General features: G+C 38.8%; 1 protein-coding gene across 1 annotated transcript; it reads left to right on the top strand.

Annotated features, from left to right (window-relative positions):
- The first annotated feature begins 228 nt into the window (after positions 1-228).
- Positions 229-15,837, top strand: PLRG1 (pleiotropic regulator 1). The gene is made up of 15 exons (XM_090138418.1): positions 229-334; positions 2,295-2,401; positions 2,608-2,750; positions 3,678-3,731; positions 4,507-4,600; positions 5,099-5,189; positions 5,386-5,487; positions 6,093-6,185; positions 6,552-6,701; positions 6,816-6,917; positions 7,360-7,462; positions 8,146-8,254; positions 9,082-9,221; positions 11,730-11,923; positions 12,923-15,837. The coding sequence occupies exons 1-15, from the start codon at positions 326-328 to the stop codon at positions 12,980-12,982; spliced, it is 1,551 nt and encodes a 516-aa protein (XP_089994544.1). The 5' UTR covers positions 229-325; the 3' UTR covers positions 12,983-15,837.
- Positions 15,838-17,515: the final 1,678 nt, after the last annotated feature.

The following is a 17,515-nucleotide window of genomic DNA, read 5'->3' as shown; positions in this document are numbered from 1 at the left end:
AAAACAGAGAGTAACCACAGGGCTTTGGGGAAAAAAAAAAAAAGCGCCAAGGCTGTACGTTAAAGAAAGCGACCGCAGTCACGTGACGTGGGCAGGCGAACCCACCGCACGTCCCCGCCCACCGCGCGCCCGGGATCCTCCTCAAGCGCAACATCGCCCTCTGGCGTTGCGGACCCCTGGCTGCAGCCCGCGCAGGGCTCCAACCTCCACAGCGCCTCGGGGCGCGCAGCCCGGCGCCTTCTCAGCGCGTCACTTCCGGTGAGGTACAGGCAGGCGCCGGAAGTGCCTCCATAGCTGTCGGCGGGGAGCGGGGAGCGACGGCGCCATGGTGGAGGTGAGGGCGGGCGGGGGTTCGCGGGGTGGGTAGGCGGGCCCTTGGCGGTTCTTCACGCCGCGTCGTTGTGGGGACGGTCCGGCGCCGTGCCTCTGCCTGGCCGGGCCACTCCTGCTGCTCGCGGGAGGCCGGCGGGGCCTGTCGCTGGTCTCCTGGCGGCGGTGCGGGGTCGCGGGCTCTAAGGCCTGTGGCAGCTCGGTTCTTCTGTTTCTGAAATGCTGTTGGTAGGAGCACATAAGATGCCGAGTAGCTGCCCCGTGTAGTAGTCTTTTTGCAGAGTGTCATCACCGTCCAAAACTATCTGTGGATGTTTAGCTCTAATTGTGGAGGTATTACAGAATCACAGAATGGCCAGGGTTGGAAGGGACCTCAAGGATCATGAATCTCCAACCCCTCTGACACATGCAGGGCCACCAACCTCCTCGTTTAATGCTAGACCAGGCTGCCCAGGGTCCCATCCAATCTGGCCTTGAACACCTCCAGGCACGGGGCATGCACAACCTCTCTGGGCAGCTGTTCCATCACCTCACCGCTCTCTCTGTAAAGAATTTCCCCCTGATGTCCAACCTAAATCTTCTCTCCTTTAACTTAAAACCATTTCCCCTTGTCTTGCAGTTATCTACTCTTTCAAAGAGTTGATTCCCCTCCTGTTTGTAGGCTCCCTTTAGGTACTGAAAGGCTACAATGAGGTCACCCCGCAGCCTTCTTTTCTCCAGGCTGAACAAGCCAAGCCCCCTCAGCCTGTCTTTGTAGGGGAGGTGCTCCGGTCCCCTGATCATCTTTGTGGCTCTCATCTGGACCCTCTCCAACAGTTCCCTGTCTTTTTTGTTGTGGGGGCTCCAGATCTGGACACAGTACTCCAGATAGGGCCTCACAAGAGCAGAATAGAGAGGAACAATCACCTCCCTGTCCCTGCTGGCCACCCGCTCCTGTTGCGATAAGCAGTTGTTTGCTACTATAATTCCTGCTGCTTTTTTCAGTCGCATGGAATTCCTAGCTTCCTAGCCCTATTACATTTTTTTTTTTTTTTAATTTGGTATCTAGATTTTGCAGGACCTTCCTGAGCAAAAAGCTTCGTGCAGGCCTGCTGAGTTAGGGGAGTATAAAGTGTGGCAGAATGGGTCGATGAGTGGGCGAACAGCATCCAGGGCAGGAAAGCAGAGCTCAGTGGAGGAAACCCCAGTGTATGGAGCATGGAGGCCTGGCAACTGAATGATTCTGGAGCCAGAAGTTCTTAACGTGGCTTACAGTTTGTTGCTGCTATTTGTGACGTGCAGAACAAGTACAAAGAGTTTCAGTTTTGTATACTGAGCAAAGAGGCTCGTATTCTGATTAGATTTATTTATTTTTTTGTGCCCTGGGAGGAAGGTAGGAATTAAAACCTGAATTATGTGATGCTAAGTAAATATTCTGTGTAAGTTAATAGCTGTAAATTTCACTCATTTGGCCCTGGCTGAGATATTAACTATGATTTGCTTTTAGTAACAAAGATAATTTTGAAAGGATGAGAAGCTTTGTCTTATTTGATCCCAAGATTACTTCTTGTAGTAAATTGCACTGTGCTTACATAGAGCAACATTGTGCAGCAACTGAGAATCGCCTTTGTTCATTTTTATGGAGGTAGTGCAGTAAACGAGTGTTTTCAGAATCAGGTACTTTGTTGTTTATGTATAACAACATCTAGAAAACATGAAAGAGAAACACATTCATATATTGTATAGATGGTAGTGCAAAAAGTTTCTGGCTTGTCATTTCTGAGAAAGTGGGTTTTATTTTGAGTAGATGTTGAATTAAAACAGCTAACAGACTTAAATTCTTGGTTTCTAAGAGGAACAGTGTTTTCTTTGACGTGAACAGAGTTATATGTAAGTCTGAAATTGCTACTCAATTTATTTTTCAGATTTCAGTTTTCCATTTGAGCATGGCTAAGTTTATTTAAATATGCTTTCTTTTATTTTAGGAAGTCCAGAAGCACTCTGTGCACACACTTGTGTTCAGATCTTTGAAGAGAACACATGATATGTTTGTAGCTGATAATGCCAAGCCTGTACCATTAGATGATGAAAGGTGAGTACTGTGGCTGAGTTGTATTTTGTTAGTGGTGGCTCTATCCAAGTAGGAAGTTCAGATGTTTAGTGCAATTAGCAGTTAAGGGAATTAAAAAAAAAACATGAAGATTGTAATGTTAGCTGTATTAGGTGTTTCCTGGTTTTAAAATATTTCAAAACTTAATAGCAGGGTTTGATGGGGATTGTGCTCTGTTCTTCCAACAGCCACAAAGTAAAGATGGCAGTCAAGCTGCGTACTGAGTACGGCTCAGTGTTGCACATGCCTACTCTTAAGGAAAACATGAGAGAGAAAGGAGGCCCAGCCACTGGGGATCCGTATGGACATAAACAGTATTCTGGAAATGAAGGTTCGTTATTCCTAGTACTGTGTTTGTTCTTTGTTTTGTCATAGTCTCACTAGATTTCTGTCTGAAGGTTGCATTGTTAATCTGTTGGATGTAGAAGGAAATAAAAATAATTTTGGTGTTTTCCTTGCTAGCATCACAAGAGTTGAGAGATTCAAAACAAGGAGAACGTTTGTTTCCGCAAGGAAATAGTAGGAGACTTAACTAATTAGTAAAACAAGCATGTTTTAAGGTAATGCTGGTGTGTGCTGTATTTGGGTATTACAAAGCCATTAGAAATGGTTGAGGACATGTCGTTTTGTTGTTTATTTTTGTTTGTTTCATTTAATTTGTTCAGACTTCCTTTAACTGTGCAACTATTAAAACAGAAAAATCATTAGTTGAAAAACACTCTGATTTGGTTATATAAAATAAGTATGCATTGGGCTGATCTGTATAGAAACTTCTAGAGAATGTCAACTGACTTTTTATTTTAGCTGAGGATTTATCTTACAAAACACTTCTATTGAAAATATTCTGTGACTGAAAAACATTGAGAGACTGGAAAATATTTTAAAGAAACAAACTTTCGCTTGCGTTTTTCTTTTCCAATGTCAGGCACAGTTTACTGTCCTTGAGTGGCTTGTGTCAGACAATCATAATGCTTGTGTAGTTGGCTCTTCTTCCATCTTTTTCAGAAAGCATCTTTGACAGCATGAGCTTCTTTCTCATGGGACATTGTTCCTTTTGGTAACAAATGGTGCTACTGTTTTTAAAAGACTGAACTCTAGAAATCTGAAATAACCAGAACAAATAAAATCAATGTAAATAAGAGGTTTGTAAGTGTAATACATTAGAAGTAATTGCTTCTGCTTCTGTTTCTACTGCTTTGCATCACCTACTCTGTTGTACTCAATTTTTGTTTGAATGCATTATTTTGTTGATCTTTAGGAGAAGAACTGGAGTATGTGATAACTGGCACACATCCATATCCACCTGGGCCTGGTGAGTAAAATTCTGTGTTTGAATCAGATATGTCAGAGTTAAACTGAAATGTTTTTTGTTGTTGTTTCTTGTTTTAGCCTTGGCATCTGACACGGATATTATCTTTGTGGTCAACTGCCAGAACATTGGCTAGGGAAAAAAACAGAGAACTGAAAGATATACTTTGAAAAATGGTTTAGGGTGTTTGGTTGTTTTTTTTTTGTTTGTTTGTTTTTCCTAAATTAACCTACTCTTCTTAGGATGAGAGTAGAGATTGCAAGCTTTAGTCTGAAATGCTCTCCTCATTAGGAGTAAATCTTTCATAGTCCTGCACTGCTGCAGGGTATCTATAGTATAGTATTTATTACTATACAGTTATGTAGAGACTGTATAGAAATAAATAGTGCTGAAAGGGCAAGGCAGCAAATACTTGTCAAAATATTGTTTCTGTGGTGTTTGGAGTTCACAATGGCTGAGGCTGGATAAAAAGCAGAACTGTTACTAGATAAGTTTGTTTCATTTCTGATGACAGAATCATATTATTTTCTACTCTAGAAATTGTGTGCCCCTGGAGGTAGTAGAATCATGACGGAATGGATTTGGACCAAACTAAAAATTACTGTAGATTTGACTCCCCTTTGGAAAAATAGCACTGAATGATGGTGTTTAATATTACAAGTGCATGATATGTCCTTTTACACAGGTGTGTGTGTGAGTAAATGTGTTATGTAATACATTTTCCTGAATTTTCTTTTTAATGGTTGTCTTTGCTTTTGCTGTGCTGTTTTTTTTTAAGGTGTGGCTCTGACAGCAGATACTAAGATCCAGAGGATGCCTAGTGAATCTGCAGCTCAGTCCTTAGCTGTATCTCTTCCTGCTTCTCAGTCCAGGTACTGCTGCGTTACTTCATTCATGTTTGCGTAATCTACAAGAATTACAAGGCAAAACAAAGTACTTTGAATATTCAGCTTTATAAAATATCTGAAAACCTGATCTAGTGGTTGGCAACCCTGCCCATGGCAGAGGGTTGGAACTAGATGACCTTTAAGATCCCCTCCAACTTAAGCCATTCTGTGGTATGATTTTAAGGTGGTCAGACATCATCTTGGTGTAGCAGTTTTTTCTTGACTGTTGTTAGAGGCAATGGACAGAAGGGGGAGAATGGGGAATTTAGATTAAATAGCAGATAAAACGAGGGGCTTGGTTTGTGGGTACTACTTGTATGTTGAGTTAATCAGACACTGGAACAAGCTGCCCAGAGAGATTGTGCAGTCTCCATCCTTGGAGATATTCAAGACTCAGTTAGACAGTGCTCTGTGATACCTTATCACTTACTTTTTAAAATACAGAGTTGATTTCAGTCAGTTGACTGTTTTCATTCAATCTAGGTTGGATGCAAATCGGACAGCTGCTGGTGTAGGTGAGATTTACAGACATGCTGGGATATCTGAGCGTTCACAGCCTCCTGGGATGTCTGTGGTGAGTTTATTGCACGTCTAATGTGAAATATTGGCAGGTACTTTTTTGGTTTCATTTCTGTACTGTGTGGAGATCTCTTTGCTACCTAAACTTCATTGGTGTTGAGATGTCAGGGCAAGAAGGTTTTAAATTTTACTTGAAGAGTTAAGTTATGAAATACTTACCTTACTTGAAAGGTGTAATTTTTCATTTACAGGCTATGATGGAAGCTGGCGGAACCAAAACTTCTGCATTAGTACCAAAGAAGGCTCCAACCATGCCCAAGCCTCAGTGGCATCCACCTTGGAAACTGTACAGAGTAAGTTGCAAACTTACAATGTGAACACAAATGTGAAAATGTGTGAATTAAGTTCTGTTAGGGTTTTGTTTTAGCACTGTTCATCTAAATATAATACTCTGTATAAACAGAGCTTCAGAAAAATCTTCAGAATGCAGTAGTGTTAGATAAATACAGAGCTAATTGTTAAAAGCAGCTTTTCTGAAAAACACTTGAACTCAGAGGAATATGTGTTGATTCTGCATACAACAGTGTTAGACCATGCTCTATATGGAAATTAAGAGAAATTACACTTCAGTGCAGTCTGCAAAACTGCGTGTGTTGGAGCATCATGTTATGGTTGTAGAAACTTCTTTATAGGAGCAGAGACTTTCTCTATTGCAAGTTTCCCAAGTGTGGTGTAGGGCATGTAAATTTCCAGAGATCTCATCATTTAACTAAAGTAGAAGTAAAAATAATGCTCTCTTCAGACCTAGTTTGAGATTTGGTTGGGTTTTTGTTTGTTTGTTTTTGCAGAGCATGTGTTTCTTAGCTAATTCTAACACATTCCAGTGTTGCAATGGAAGCTGTACTGTGTAATATGTGGGTGTTATTTCAGATTTAGGAATTTTTTTCTTTTTCTGAAGGTTATCAGTGGTCACTTGGGCTGGGTGAGATGCATTGCGGTAGAACCAGGAAATCAGTGGTTTGTTACTGGCTCTGCTGACAGAACTATTAAGGTAAGAGGTTGGATGAAGTTACTAGCAAATGAAGCTTTGGAGGTTTTATTTTTGTTTTACTTCTTGATTTATAAAAATAATTTCTATAACCCTTGGAAAAAAAGTCTCAGTTGGTATACACAGAATGCTGTGCACAGAGCTGCAAAATATTTTTCTTTTACTTCAGTCACAAATGCAAAAAAATTTATGGAGTATTGCTAATGCTTGAGATTTCATTTGTTGTATGTTAGTAGCTGGAGAGGAAATGTTTCAGTTACTGTGATTTTTAATATTAATTGACCTTACTGCATCTTACCTGGACTGTTTGCCCACACTATTGCTCTGTAGCTTCTAATTGTCTACCTCAAAATACCTGTTTTGGTGCAGATTTGGGACCTTGCTAGTGGCAAGTTGAAATTGTCTTTGACGGGACACATTAGTACTGTACGAGGTGTGATAGTAAGTGCAAGAAGTCCTTACCTCTTTTCCTGTGGAGAAGACAAACAAGTAAAATGCTGGGATCTTGAATACAATAAGGTAAGCTGTAGTTTCTTAAATTGGAATTAATTGGTAGTGGCAAATATAAAAACAAAAGCATTTGAAATATTATTTTAAATATTTGGTTAAAAGATATGTTTTTTATTCATTTAGGTTATCAGACATTACCACGGTCATTTAAGTGCTGTCTATGGTTTAGACTTGCACCCAACAATAGATGTCCTGGTAACATGTAGCAGAGATTCAACAGCACGAGTAAGTATAACTTTGTGTTGTAATATCTTCCATTTGTAGAAGGGATTAGTTAACAGGAACTAAGGACATATATTAAAAGGAAAACATGACAGTTCAAGTTAACTTTGTCTTCCTTTGTAGATTAAAAAACTAAGCCTTCAATTGTACCCCAAAAATTGTACTCCAAATTATTCCTTAATTTACTAGATAGACTCCCTAAATATACATGATTACTCTGTGTGATTTATGTGCATATCTAGGGATTTAAAGGTAGGCTCCCTTCTCCCCTTGAAATTTACCCATTGGGGCAGTTCATTTTGTGATGAACTGCTTGGTGAACAAAACAATGTAAATACCTAAACATATAGCTATTGATTAGCATAATCAATTACAGTGTCTAACATTCGTAACATACACACCCTTCTTGGCCTATTTGCTTCTTTTTTTTACTGTGATTTCATAGATTTGGGATGTGAGGACAAAAGCTAGTGTGCACACGCTCTCAGGACACACAAATGCTGTAGCAACAGTGAAGTGCCAAGCTGCAGAACCACAAGTGGTTACAGGTAGAGTGGAGATGATTTTGCAAATATCATAAGCAATAAACCCAATCTTATCTGTATTTGTCATGTGTTTCTGTGAGGTTCAAGCCTTTTCTCCTTGTTCATTTATTACATTCATTTCTCATTAGCTTTCTTTTGAAAATGGGCCGTGCAGTGGTTAACTATACCATTAATAGTATGACATAAGGAAATATAGTTATGTATTGTATGAATGTCTTTCTGTATTTCCCATGCCCAGTTCATAAAAAGTGCATCTTTTCCATTATGTCAAAATTGTAGCTGCAGCAGCAGGGATCCATAAGTAGGGGATTTCTCAGATACTGGAAGGATGGAAGGTAAATTCCTTGCCCTGAGCTCTGTCACCCAAGGCATTCAAAGAAGATCAGGCCTGTGTTTGGATGGGCTGGCATCCAGGGCCTGCTCTGCCACATTTTTCTCTGGAGGGGAACAAAGGGCAGTAGTTTATCTGGCTGTGAAAATGCCCTGCTGAACTACATATTTCTCTTTGAATTTCAAGCTCTGTAAAAAGTTATTACAGCTCAGTATCCTTCTCTTCTGAAATGGAATTAATGCCATAGTTTCCTAACATATCAATAATTTTATATTTTTCAAATATAAGGTTTTGTCTGTTTTATGAGAACAATAATAAAGATAGAATAAATAGTGCTTTTTTTATTTCATTGCAGGCAGTCACGATACTACCATACGGCTTTGGGATTTAGTGGCAGGAAAAACTCGTGTTACTTTAACAAACCATAAGAAATCTGTAAGAGCAGTAATACTACATCCAAGACAGTAAGTTTTCCTCATTCTTTTACCCTCTCATAATTCATGGCGAGGTGCTAGAAAGCCAGTGTGAGCCTGATTAGGAGTAGCAGGGCATAATAATGAGAAAAAAACAAACCAAACAAAAAACAAACAAAAAAACCAGAAAGCATATAATACTTTAAAAATGTATATATCAGTAAGCTATTTTTGTAGCTCTTGGCTTCCCAGGAATTGGTTCTCATACCCAGAATATATTACAGTCCACAGAATTTCTTATGCATGTGCTTTGGCATGCTCCTTGAAAAATGAGCAATGCTGGGCATGATAAAGCTAATAATAATGTATGTAACTGAATTATTATTAGCAGAAAGAGACATGTTTTTGTAAAATTTCACAGGTGTAAATATTGCTAAAGGAGGTGGTGATTAATATAAAGTGATTTTTTTTTTGTAATATGTGCTTCATTGCTCAAGATGTTTCAATCTAGGTAGCCTTAAAAAAAAAAAAAAAACCTTTCTTGTGGATATTTAAGCTTTGAAGCAGGTATTGTTTGCAATGCTTTAGGTTAAGATAACTCTGTTTTGATGCTTCCCATGTTTCTTCAGATAAATTACCATTAAGACAATGGAGAAAACAGATTTGCATAGAATTCACTTTTTTTGCAGTGCTTTATCCTTGCTTGTGTGGCTTTGGAAACCAAAACCTGTTTTCCCCTCTGATACCTTTGCTGATGATGCCCTTCTACTGAATTTCTCAGAATAACAACAAACAAAAAGATTAGCTTTCTTGCTGTCCGAAGAAAACTTTTATATCCCCTTATATATTTTCAATTTACTGTGCTTATTTTCTTTCAGTTATACATTTGCATCTGGTTCTCCAGATAACATTAAGCAGTGGAAATTCCCAGATGGAAACTTCATTCAGAACCTGTCTGGTCACAATGCTATTATCAACACATTGACTGTAAATTCAGATGGAGTTTTGGTCTCAGGAGGTAAATGAGAAATGCACATTCGTATTCCTTCCCACTTACTTCTCCAAGTGTACATATGACTGAAGGTCCTTGAGGTCAGGATGGTCCCTTAGCTCTTGGGCTTATGAACCTGCTATAGCCTACATCTTCATTTTGAAAGAAGAAGAATCCCTTATATTTTTTGGTGCTGCATGCCCAAAAATGTAACTGCTTTCACAGTCTGAAATGTACAAGTCTGCGGAGTCCATCCTATGTGATCTCATGAGTTTGAATTGTTTAATATCCCCTCAGAAGACTGGAAATTGGAAGCTGACTAGGACACATCTGTCATATTGGCTGCTCTGTTGGTGACATGTTTATGCAGTGAGGATGGATGGAGGATATAGAAAGCTTGTTGTGCTGTTTAAATCCGATCACGTCCTTGAGTTGTGTGCATACATTTGTTTGGTTGTTTTAAAGTTTCTTAAATGTATATCACAGTAAATTAGGAGGTGATACTATATTGCTCCAAATTACTAACAGGGCCTGAGCTTTTACCTCTTGGTTTTGTTTGTCCGATCTTTCACTTAGTTGTAAACAACTCAATTAACTTTTCAGTTTAAGACAGATTTCATGGGGTTTCTCAGAAGCAGGTTCTTAAGAAAAGCAACTGTTCTTGGAACAGCTCGTTTATAGCTCATTGTTTCAACCTGGGTTTGACCCCATTTGATACAGTGTGTCATGTAGTCTAGAGTTGGGGAGTGAAATGGAAATGCATTAAGTAGGAGTTGTGGAAGGTAGCTAATTATATTGTCAGCCTACTGTACTAAACTGTGGCTATGTTTTTAACTGCGTATGAAGGGGACTCTTGGTTTTAAAATTCTGTCAGAGATCTATTTGACAACTGGTGCATTCACAGTGAGAGCATAAACTTTTACCAAATACTGGACTGATCTCGTATTTGGTTCTGTATTATTTTGAAGGCATTTATAAAAGGTCCTTGTAGACTTTTTTGTTAGCACTGTTGAGGCGTTCAGAAAACCTATTACTTCTTTACACTAAACAAACAAACTAAAACTGTTATTTTAGTGATTATCTGTGAATTTTTAGAAAACTAAAATTTGAATATAATCCTCATCCCCTTCTACATCTCCATGCTATTTACAGCAACCTTAAAGAAGTTTGGGCTGACTTAAAATAAGTTGAGGTTACCTTAAAGTGTCTTTCCTTGAAAACACCCTCTTGAAATATACAGATTTCTTGTCTAGCTGGCAACTGTGAAGAAAGGAAAGTTTTAGTAGATTTGGTTTGGCTAAATAATGCTGTTGGGGTAAAATTGTTTTTTAATTGAAAAAAAAATTGCTTTGAGAGCATCCTTCCAAATACATATTTCACATTGCTATGAATATCCTGCTGCCACTAGCCATTGCAGCAGCAGTGGTTTAGACTGATATTTGAAATAGAACCTCTACAACTGGTAGGTGTATGTCTCATTAACAGGTTCCTTAATGGCTGTAATTTCCTTGGAGGCATATCAATTGGATATCTCAATTTTAATGGAGCTACTGTACAGAGAACTTAATGTTGAGAATGCCAGTCCTTTCTTTGCTTCCAAAGCAACGTACTGCCTTATGGGTTATTTGATTCAGAATGGGATGAGATTCTGAGGAAGCTTCACCACCCTACTTAAACAAGATCAATCTTCCTTCTTAACTAAGGAAAACAGGAAACCTTATATGATGTTATGTGCCCTTGCAGTCCAGAAAGCCAACTGTATCCTGGGTTGCATCTGAAGAATCATGGCCAGCAGGTCCAGGGAGGTAATCCTGCCCCTCTGCTCTGTACTGGTGAGACCTCACTTGGAGTATTGCTTGCACATGTGAAGTCCTCAGTACAGGAGAGATGTGGACCTGTTGGAGCATATACAGAAGAGGGCCACAAAAATGATCCAAGGGATGGAACACCTCTTCTGTGAGGACAGGCTGAGAGAGCTGGGGCTGAGAAGGCTTCGGGGAGACTGAGAGTGGCCTTCCAGTATCTTATGGGGAGCTATAAGAAGGGACAGACTCTTTAGCTGGTTTTATTGTGGTAGGACAAGGGGAAATGGTTTCAAACTGAAAGAGGGGAGCTTTAGATAGGATATAAGGAAGAAATTTGTTACAGTTGGGTGGTGAGGCACTGGAACAGTTTGCCAAAGATGTGGTGGATGCCCTTTCCATTCAAGGCTGAACGGGCTCTGAGCCACCTGGTCTAGCTGTAGGTGTCCCTGTTCTTTGCACGGGAGCTTGGCTAGATGGCCTTTATAGGTCCCTTCCAACACAGACAATTCTGTGTCCCTGTTGTACTTTGAGTGTTGCTTTCAGTTTTGGGCTCATAGAGCTCTTCACTACAAGACTGGTATTGTGTTGCTCAGACATGTGCAATGAAGAGACTATGAAACAAACATTATGAAAAGTGGCTGTGGAAACTTGATCACAAGACTGTTTTTAGAAAAATGGTAGAAATTAACTGGGAGTAATACTAATTATGTTTGCTTTGGTTTATTTTTAGCTGATAATGGTACTATGCATCTCTGGGACTGGAGAACTGGATACAATTTCCAAAGAGTACACGCAGCTGTACAGCCAGGCTCTTTGGACAGTGAATCAGGAATATTTGCTTGTGTTTTTGACCAGTCTGAAAGCAGATTGCTAACTGCTGAAGCTGATAAAACCATAAAAGTATATAAAGAAGATGATACTGCGGTATGTCAAAGTGTCTCTTTTATGTATTTTCATGAAATCAACAGATTTGAAATAAATTTTAGGCACATCAGCAAGGAACATGTGTACACCCTTGTTGAATCTGTTCTATTAATATTTGTATATTAATAGATAGAAAATAGAAAATAATGTATATGCATAAATCTGAAGAGGGCAGCAGCTTCCTCTTAATTTCTTATCGACTGCTATAGAGCAAATAAGCTGCATGTCCATCAGCTCTTCTACACAAATCATTTACGATAAAATTTGGATAAATCTACCCAAAATGATAGTGTATTTTGTGTTTTGAAGGTGCTAAGGGATTTTGTATTGCAATCATTAAAACATGAATTAGCAAGAAGATTACATTTTGTATATTATATTTCTGTATATGATACAGATTGAAAATTGTCCAAGACAAATTTCTGGCATTTAGAGTAAGTAGAATATTTTCAAACTGATGTTTTCAACTCTGAGTCTATTTACCAATGTAGAGGAGAATAGATTGTAGGTTATCAGAGTACAAATAATATACTGAAGTATACAGTGTAAAGATTTTTTTTTTTAATGTTTATTAAAGCTTTTTGTTCAACTTTGGGATTGCTGCATTGAGTTAGATTTCGAGCAACTCATTTTGTTACTGGGCAAACAGTAGGCACTATGACATTTGCCAAAATTTGTGTATGTCAGTGGAAGGACTGACTATGAAATTCCTGCTTCTGTGCTTTGATCACTACGGAGTTTTTTCTGAATTGCTAGTGGCAGCTTTTTGCTAAAAAAAAAAAAAAAAAAAAAAGGCAGGAACAAGTTCTGTTGTGTCTTTCAGACAGGAATGATAATGTAATTTAATTTGGTTAAATTAGGTAGCTGTAATGTTGTGTATAACATAGAGTATATATATCCTATGTAAGTAATATTTTAGACTAACCCCTCATTACAGATTAGTCTTGAGTTAAAAAAAAAAAAAAAATTCCTTATGGAGCTTCTGTTCTTCCCTTTCAGACTGAAGAAACTCATCCTATCAGCTGGAAACCAGAAATTATCAAGAGGAAGCGATTTTAATGCGACAACATGCTTGTGCTATAATTTTTTTCTGGCTTTTTTGAGAGCTTTCAGTCACATTATGTTCTGCCTACAACAGAAGAGCAGGAAGTCAGCAAATCTTTGCTTTTTCAGTGTGTTTTCTAATAAATTTTATTTCTTCCTTTTTGTCTTTTTTTTGGTTGTGTAATCCCAGCAAACAGGTTGCAGCTGTCAACCTTCTCTTTGTGGAGCATGTATAGTTCATGAAGAGGATAAATGTGCAGGTGGTTACTTTTTTATATGCCTCTACTGAGTGTGAATCTGAAAAGATTCGGAGAGCTGGGTTTTCTGCAAGACCCTTGCTTTCCTCCAAAAGTAACTGAATTTACCATAGAGTCCATCTACAGGAAACTTCTTGAGTGACACTTTTAGATTTTAGACCAATGTTGTTTACTGTGTATGTGCTTAGTAAATACTGTAATGGAACATTACATATGCTAAATTACAGAATAATAGATTAACCAATAAAGATAATGGGATAATACAGTAATGTGGTTTCCTTGGAAAGCACCACACTGGCGATCCCCAGTGGCTGTGATTAAATGAAATTGATTTTCCAAGTGTTTCTTTCCCTAGGAAAGCTTTCATATGCGACTTCATATCTTCACTTATTTCATTTTTCAATGGACCTGATAATAATGAAAGCCACTGTCAAATTATATTACTTAGCACTGGGCTAGACCAGTTGACTTAATAATCACATCTTGCTTTCTTTCTGAAGAAAGTTATCTGAAGGTATTTGTCAAGAAAGTTATCTGAAAGTTATCTGAAGTATTTGTGACATTCAATTACAGGGAACTTCTAAAACTGAGGTCTGAAGAAAAGCTCTTAAGTGATTCCAGCCTTAATTTTATTTATTTTTGACTCCCTGTGATCTTACAGAGGGTTTAAAGCATGTATATGCACATATGTGCACACACCCTGAAAGTTTACTAATACTTCTGAAGGGACAAATATGTCATTGTGTTTACAAACAGTCATGCAACTAGCAGTAACCACGTAATGCTCTTTGCTACAGCTTCTCTTTGGTGTCAGTATTGTTCTTCATCACCTACTAAACTTTGTTCTTCAGATTGCTACACTTGAGAACTAAATAGGAAAAGATGGGAATGATAGTGTTCTTAGAATTATGAAAAATAGAAAATTCTTAAAAATATGGATTCAAAACAAACATTCTCTTTATGAACAACCGTAATAATTTCAGTTTACTTAAAATAACTTTCAGGAATTTTAAAAATTAAGTTTTATTTTCTTGTGATGTTTAGAAGTGATGTTCCAAGGGGAGATGGGAAGGAGAGAATGAACTACAGTCATGTGCACAATCCCCCTTTAACCTGCTTCTCTTTGGGTATCTGCCTGGCCTGCAGTTTCTTGCTCATACAGCATTAGTTTTTTTTGCTGTCCTAGAGCATGGGGAAAAATACATAGGTAATTCTTTATTAAAAAACAAAAAAAAGAATGCTAATAGAGGGTATTTACAGGTTGTATCAAACACCTTTTATTTGGTTGCTACTACAAAACTTCTTTTATATCATCACATGTGTTTTCATTTTAATTAATTTAATGGGGGAAAATGTAGATTATGGCCTATATGTGTTTCGTACCTGTTGCTAAAGCTTTGTTCCAGAAATCCATGAAGCATTTTGGTGTTAAATAGAATTTTCTTGCTTGTAGTTAATTTCCTATAGGAAACCAGTGTGGAGAGGAATAACTTGGAAGAGGGTATTTTTTTTTGTTGTTGTCACCTGTTTTTAACAGAAGTGTCTGTTTTGATAACTTGGGAGAAGGGTGAGTAGAGGTTTTTGCTCTGTTCTTGCACATCTTTTCTGTACTTGGTATCATTTTTTCCACTGTTTGTCACTTAGAGAAGAAAATTCCTCTGCAGAGCCTGTGTTTCTTCCCTGAAGGAATCCACTAGCACAGGAGCAGTAGTTGCCACAATGTTCTCTGTAGTGCTGTTGCTAAAGATGTGGTTTGGAAGTGAAAGGCTGTGTCACCATTGTTTTGAACTGTACTTTTCCCTTTTGGCTCTGTATACGCTGTCCCAGTTCCAGTGAGACTTGTTTTTTTCTCAGTGTATTCTTTGCCATTTGATTTGCACATTCCTTTCCTTCCCAGCTGTTTTTTCTTTCACTAACGTGAATAATAGCATATATACTTGTGTAAATACTATCTGAGACATCAAGATTCATTTAAAAAAATAAAGTTCATTTCAGTGCTTCTGTAATGCAAAGTTCACCAAGACGATGAGCTGATGCACACACATCTGACTGTGTAGGATGCACAGTGAGATCAGATTTGCCCACATAGTCATAAGGTAAAGCTAAATGTGATCTTTGGAATATATTTTTCATGCTTCTGGTAAGTGCCATGCTGCAGTGTCAGTTAAAGTAATTTTGAATTGGACGCTCATCTCAGAAAATTTACACATTCCATGAAATCTGATGTCTCCTGAATATGATCAAATCATAAACATTTCTAACACAAACCTCGGGTTTTGTTTTATACTGTACATAATTGCACAGAGGTAAGAAAATGGGTTTTTTCAATGTAACAGTTTTTAAGAATGTGTAACCACTGAAAGTGATAAATTCTCAGATCACTCTTTGCTGTGTAATAAAGCATATAATGCAAGCTTAACAGCTAGAGTGCTGTCATTTGCTGGGGCCCAAAAGTTGTGCAGAACAGTGTGTATTTTGCAACCTAAAGGCTTACAGAAGTAAATCTTTAACAGGCATCTTGTTGGTCCTATTAGATAAGAATTAAAGTGTCTGCCTGATGTAAGTGACAGCATTTTAGCCATCAATAAAACCTTCAGTAAAATATGGTTTTGTGTCTTTCTTTCCCACTTCTAGTAAATTCAATCAGTCAAAGGGGTCAGTTTTACAAAATGTAACACTCTGTTAGCAGGATTTGAAACTGTGTGAAGATGACTTTCTATTGAAAATGTTCCTTGAGGAGAATATAGTTAGTGAATTGCTTCATTCCTCTGAGAGCAAACAAGTCTTTGATTGCAGTGAATGTGAAGGCTGTTTGAAGGCACAGAGAAGCCATCTCCTTTTTGAAGATGATCCTTAGAATTCTGAGGGGGGACTCTGCATTTCTCATTGCTCTTTTCAGTAAGCTTTCATAAATGAACTCAGCAATAGAGGCAATTACAATCTAATTGCCTCTATGAACGCTCTCCTACCTGCATTTTTCCTATGCTTAGGAATGGAAATAAAAATAAGCTGGTCAGGAATCATTCAGTATTGTAACTTTTGTCTACTGTGTGTCAGAAATTTGTAGATCATCAGCATAAGCAAAGTTTTTTTTGGTTTTTTTGGTTTTCTGGCAAAGTGATGTCTAGGCTAACCATGAGGCTTTGCTCTTCAGAATGTCTCCGAGCCATTGCTGTATAGCAGCACTCATATTTTAAAAGCTATACAAAGCTCTGGGCTTTGCTTTAGATGGTGACGTTGGAGTTTCTAGATGCAGACTTATTTATTGTTGTGGGTTTGTTTGTTTGTTTTCCAGCAGCTTGAACAGCTTTAAAATCAGCCTCGCTTAATCTTTTCCAGTTGAATGTAAGTTGGAATGCAAGGAATGCTCCATGACACCAGGTCAGCTTCTCTCTTTCAGTCAGGTGCTGGAGCCGAGGAGCGATGCGAGCTCATAGCTGCCCAGATGCACTGCTGCTGGGAGGCTATCATGTGATAGAGTGGAGAGTGTGCAATCAGAAACTTTTGTGCCACATACAACAGCGTCTTTTTCTTCTTTTCTAGTAGAAGATATTACGAATGTTAACATGACTTAACTATTTCCAAGTAAATCCCCTTGACAAGCAGGCTTCCTGCATTGACAACTAGAGATCTAGCTCAATCAAATCCTAGAATCACAGAATCACTCCGGTTGGAAAAGACCTTAAAGATCATCGAGTCCAACCATGACCTAACCATACTACTCTAACAATTTTCCTCTAAATCATGTCCCTGAGCACCACATCCAAATGGTTTTAAACACATCCAGGGATGGTGACTCAACCACCTCCCTGGGCAGCCCATTCCAGTGTTTAATAACCCTCTCTATAAAGAAGTTTTTCCTGATATCCCACCTGAACTTATCCTGGCACAACTTGAGGCCATTTCCCCTTGTCCTGTCACCAGCGAGAAGAGTCCAACCCTGCTCTCACTGCAATCATCTTTCAGATGTTGGAAAAGAGCAATAAGGTCTCACCTCAGGCTTCTTTTCCCCAGATGAACAGCCCCAGTTCCTTCAGTCTCTTCTCATAGGCCATATTCTCCAAGCCCTTCACCAGCCTTGTTGCCCTTTTTTGGATCTGCTCCAGCACCTCCATGTCCTTTCTGTACTGAGGTGCCCAAAACTGAACACAGCACTCGAGGTGAGGCCTCACCAGTGCCAAGTACAGGGCAGGATGATTTCCCTGGTCCTGCTCACCACGCCATTCCTGATCCAAGCCAGGATGCCATTGGCCTTCTTGGCCACCTGGGCACACTGCTGGCTCATGTTCAG

Source organism: Phasianus colchicus, chromosome 4 (assembly GCF_987193195.1).
Source record: "Phasianus colchicus chromosome 4, bPhaCol1.hap1.1, whole genome shotgun sequence".
NCBI lineage: Eukaryota > Metazoa > Chordata > Aves > Galliformes > Phasianidae > Phasianus > Phasianus colchicus.
The sequence above is the reverse complement of the archived record's forward strand: the minus strand, read 5'-3'. Positions and strand labels throughout refer to the sequence as shown.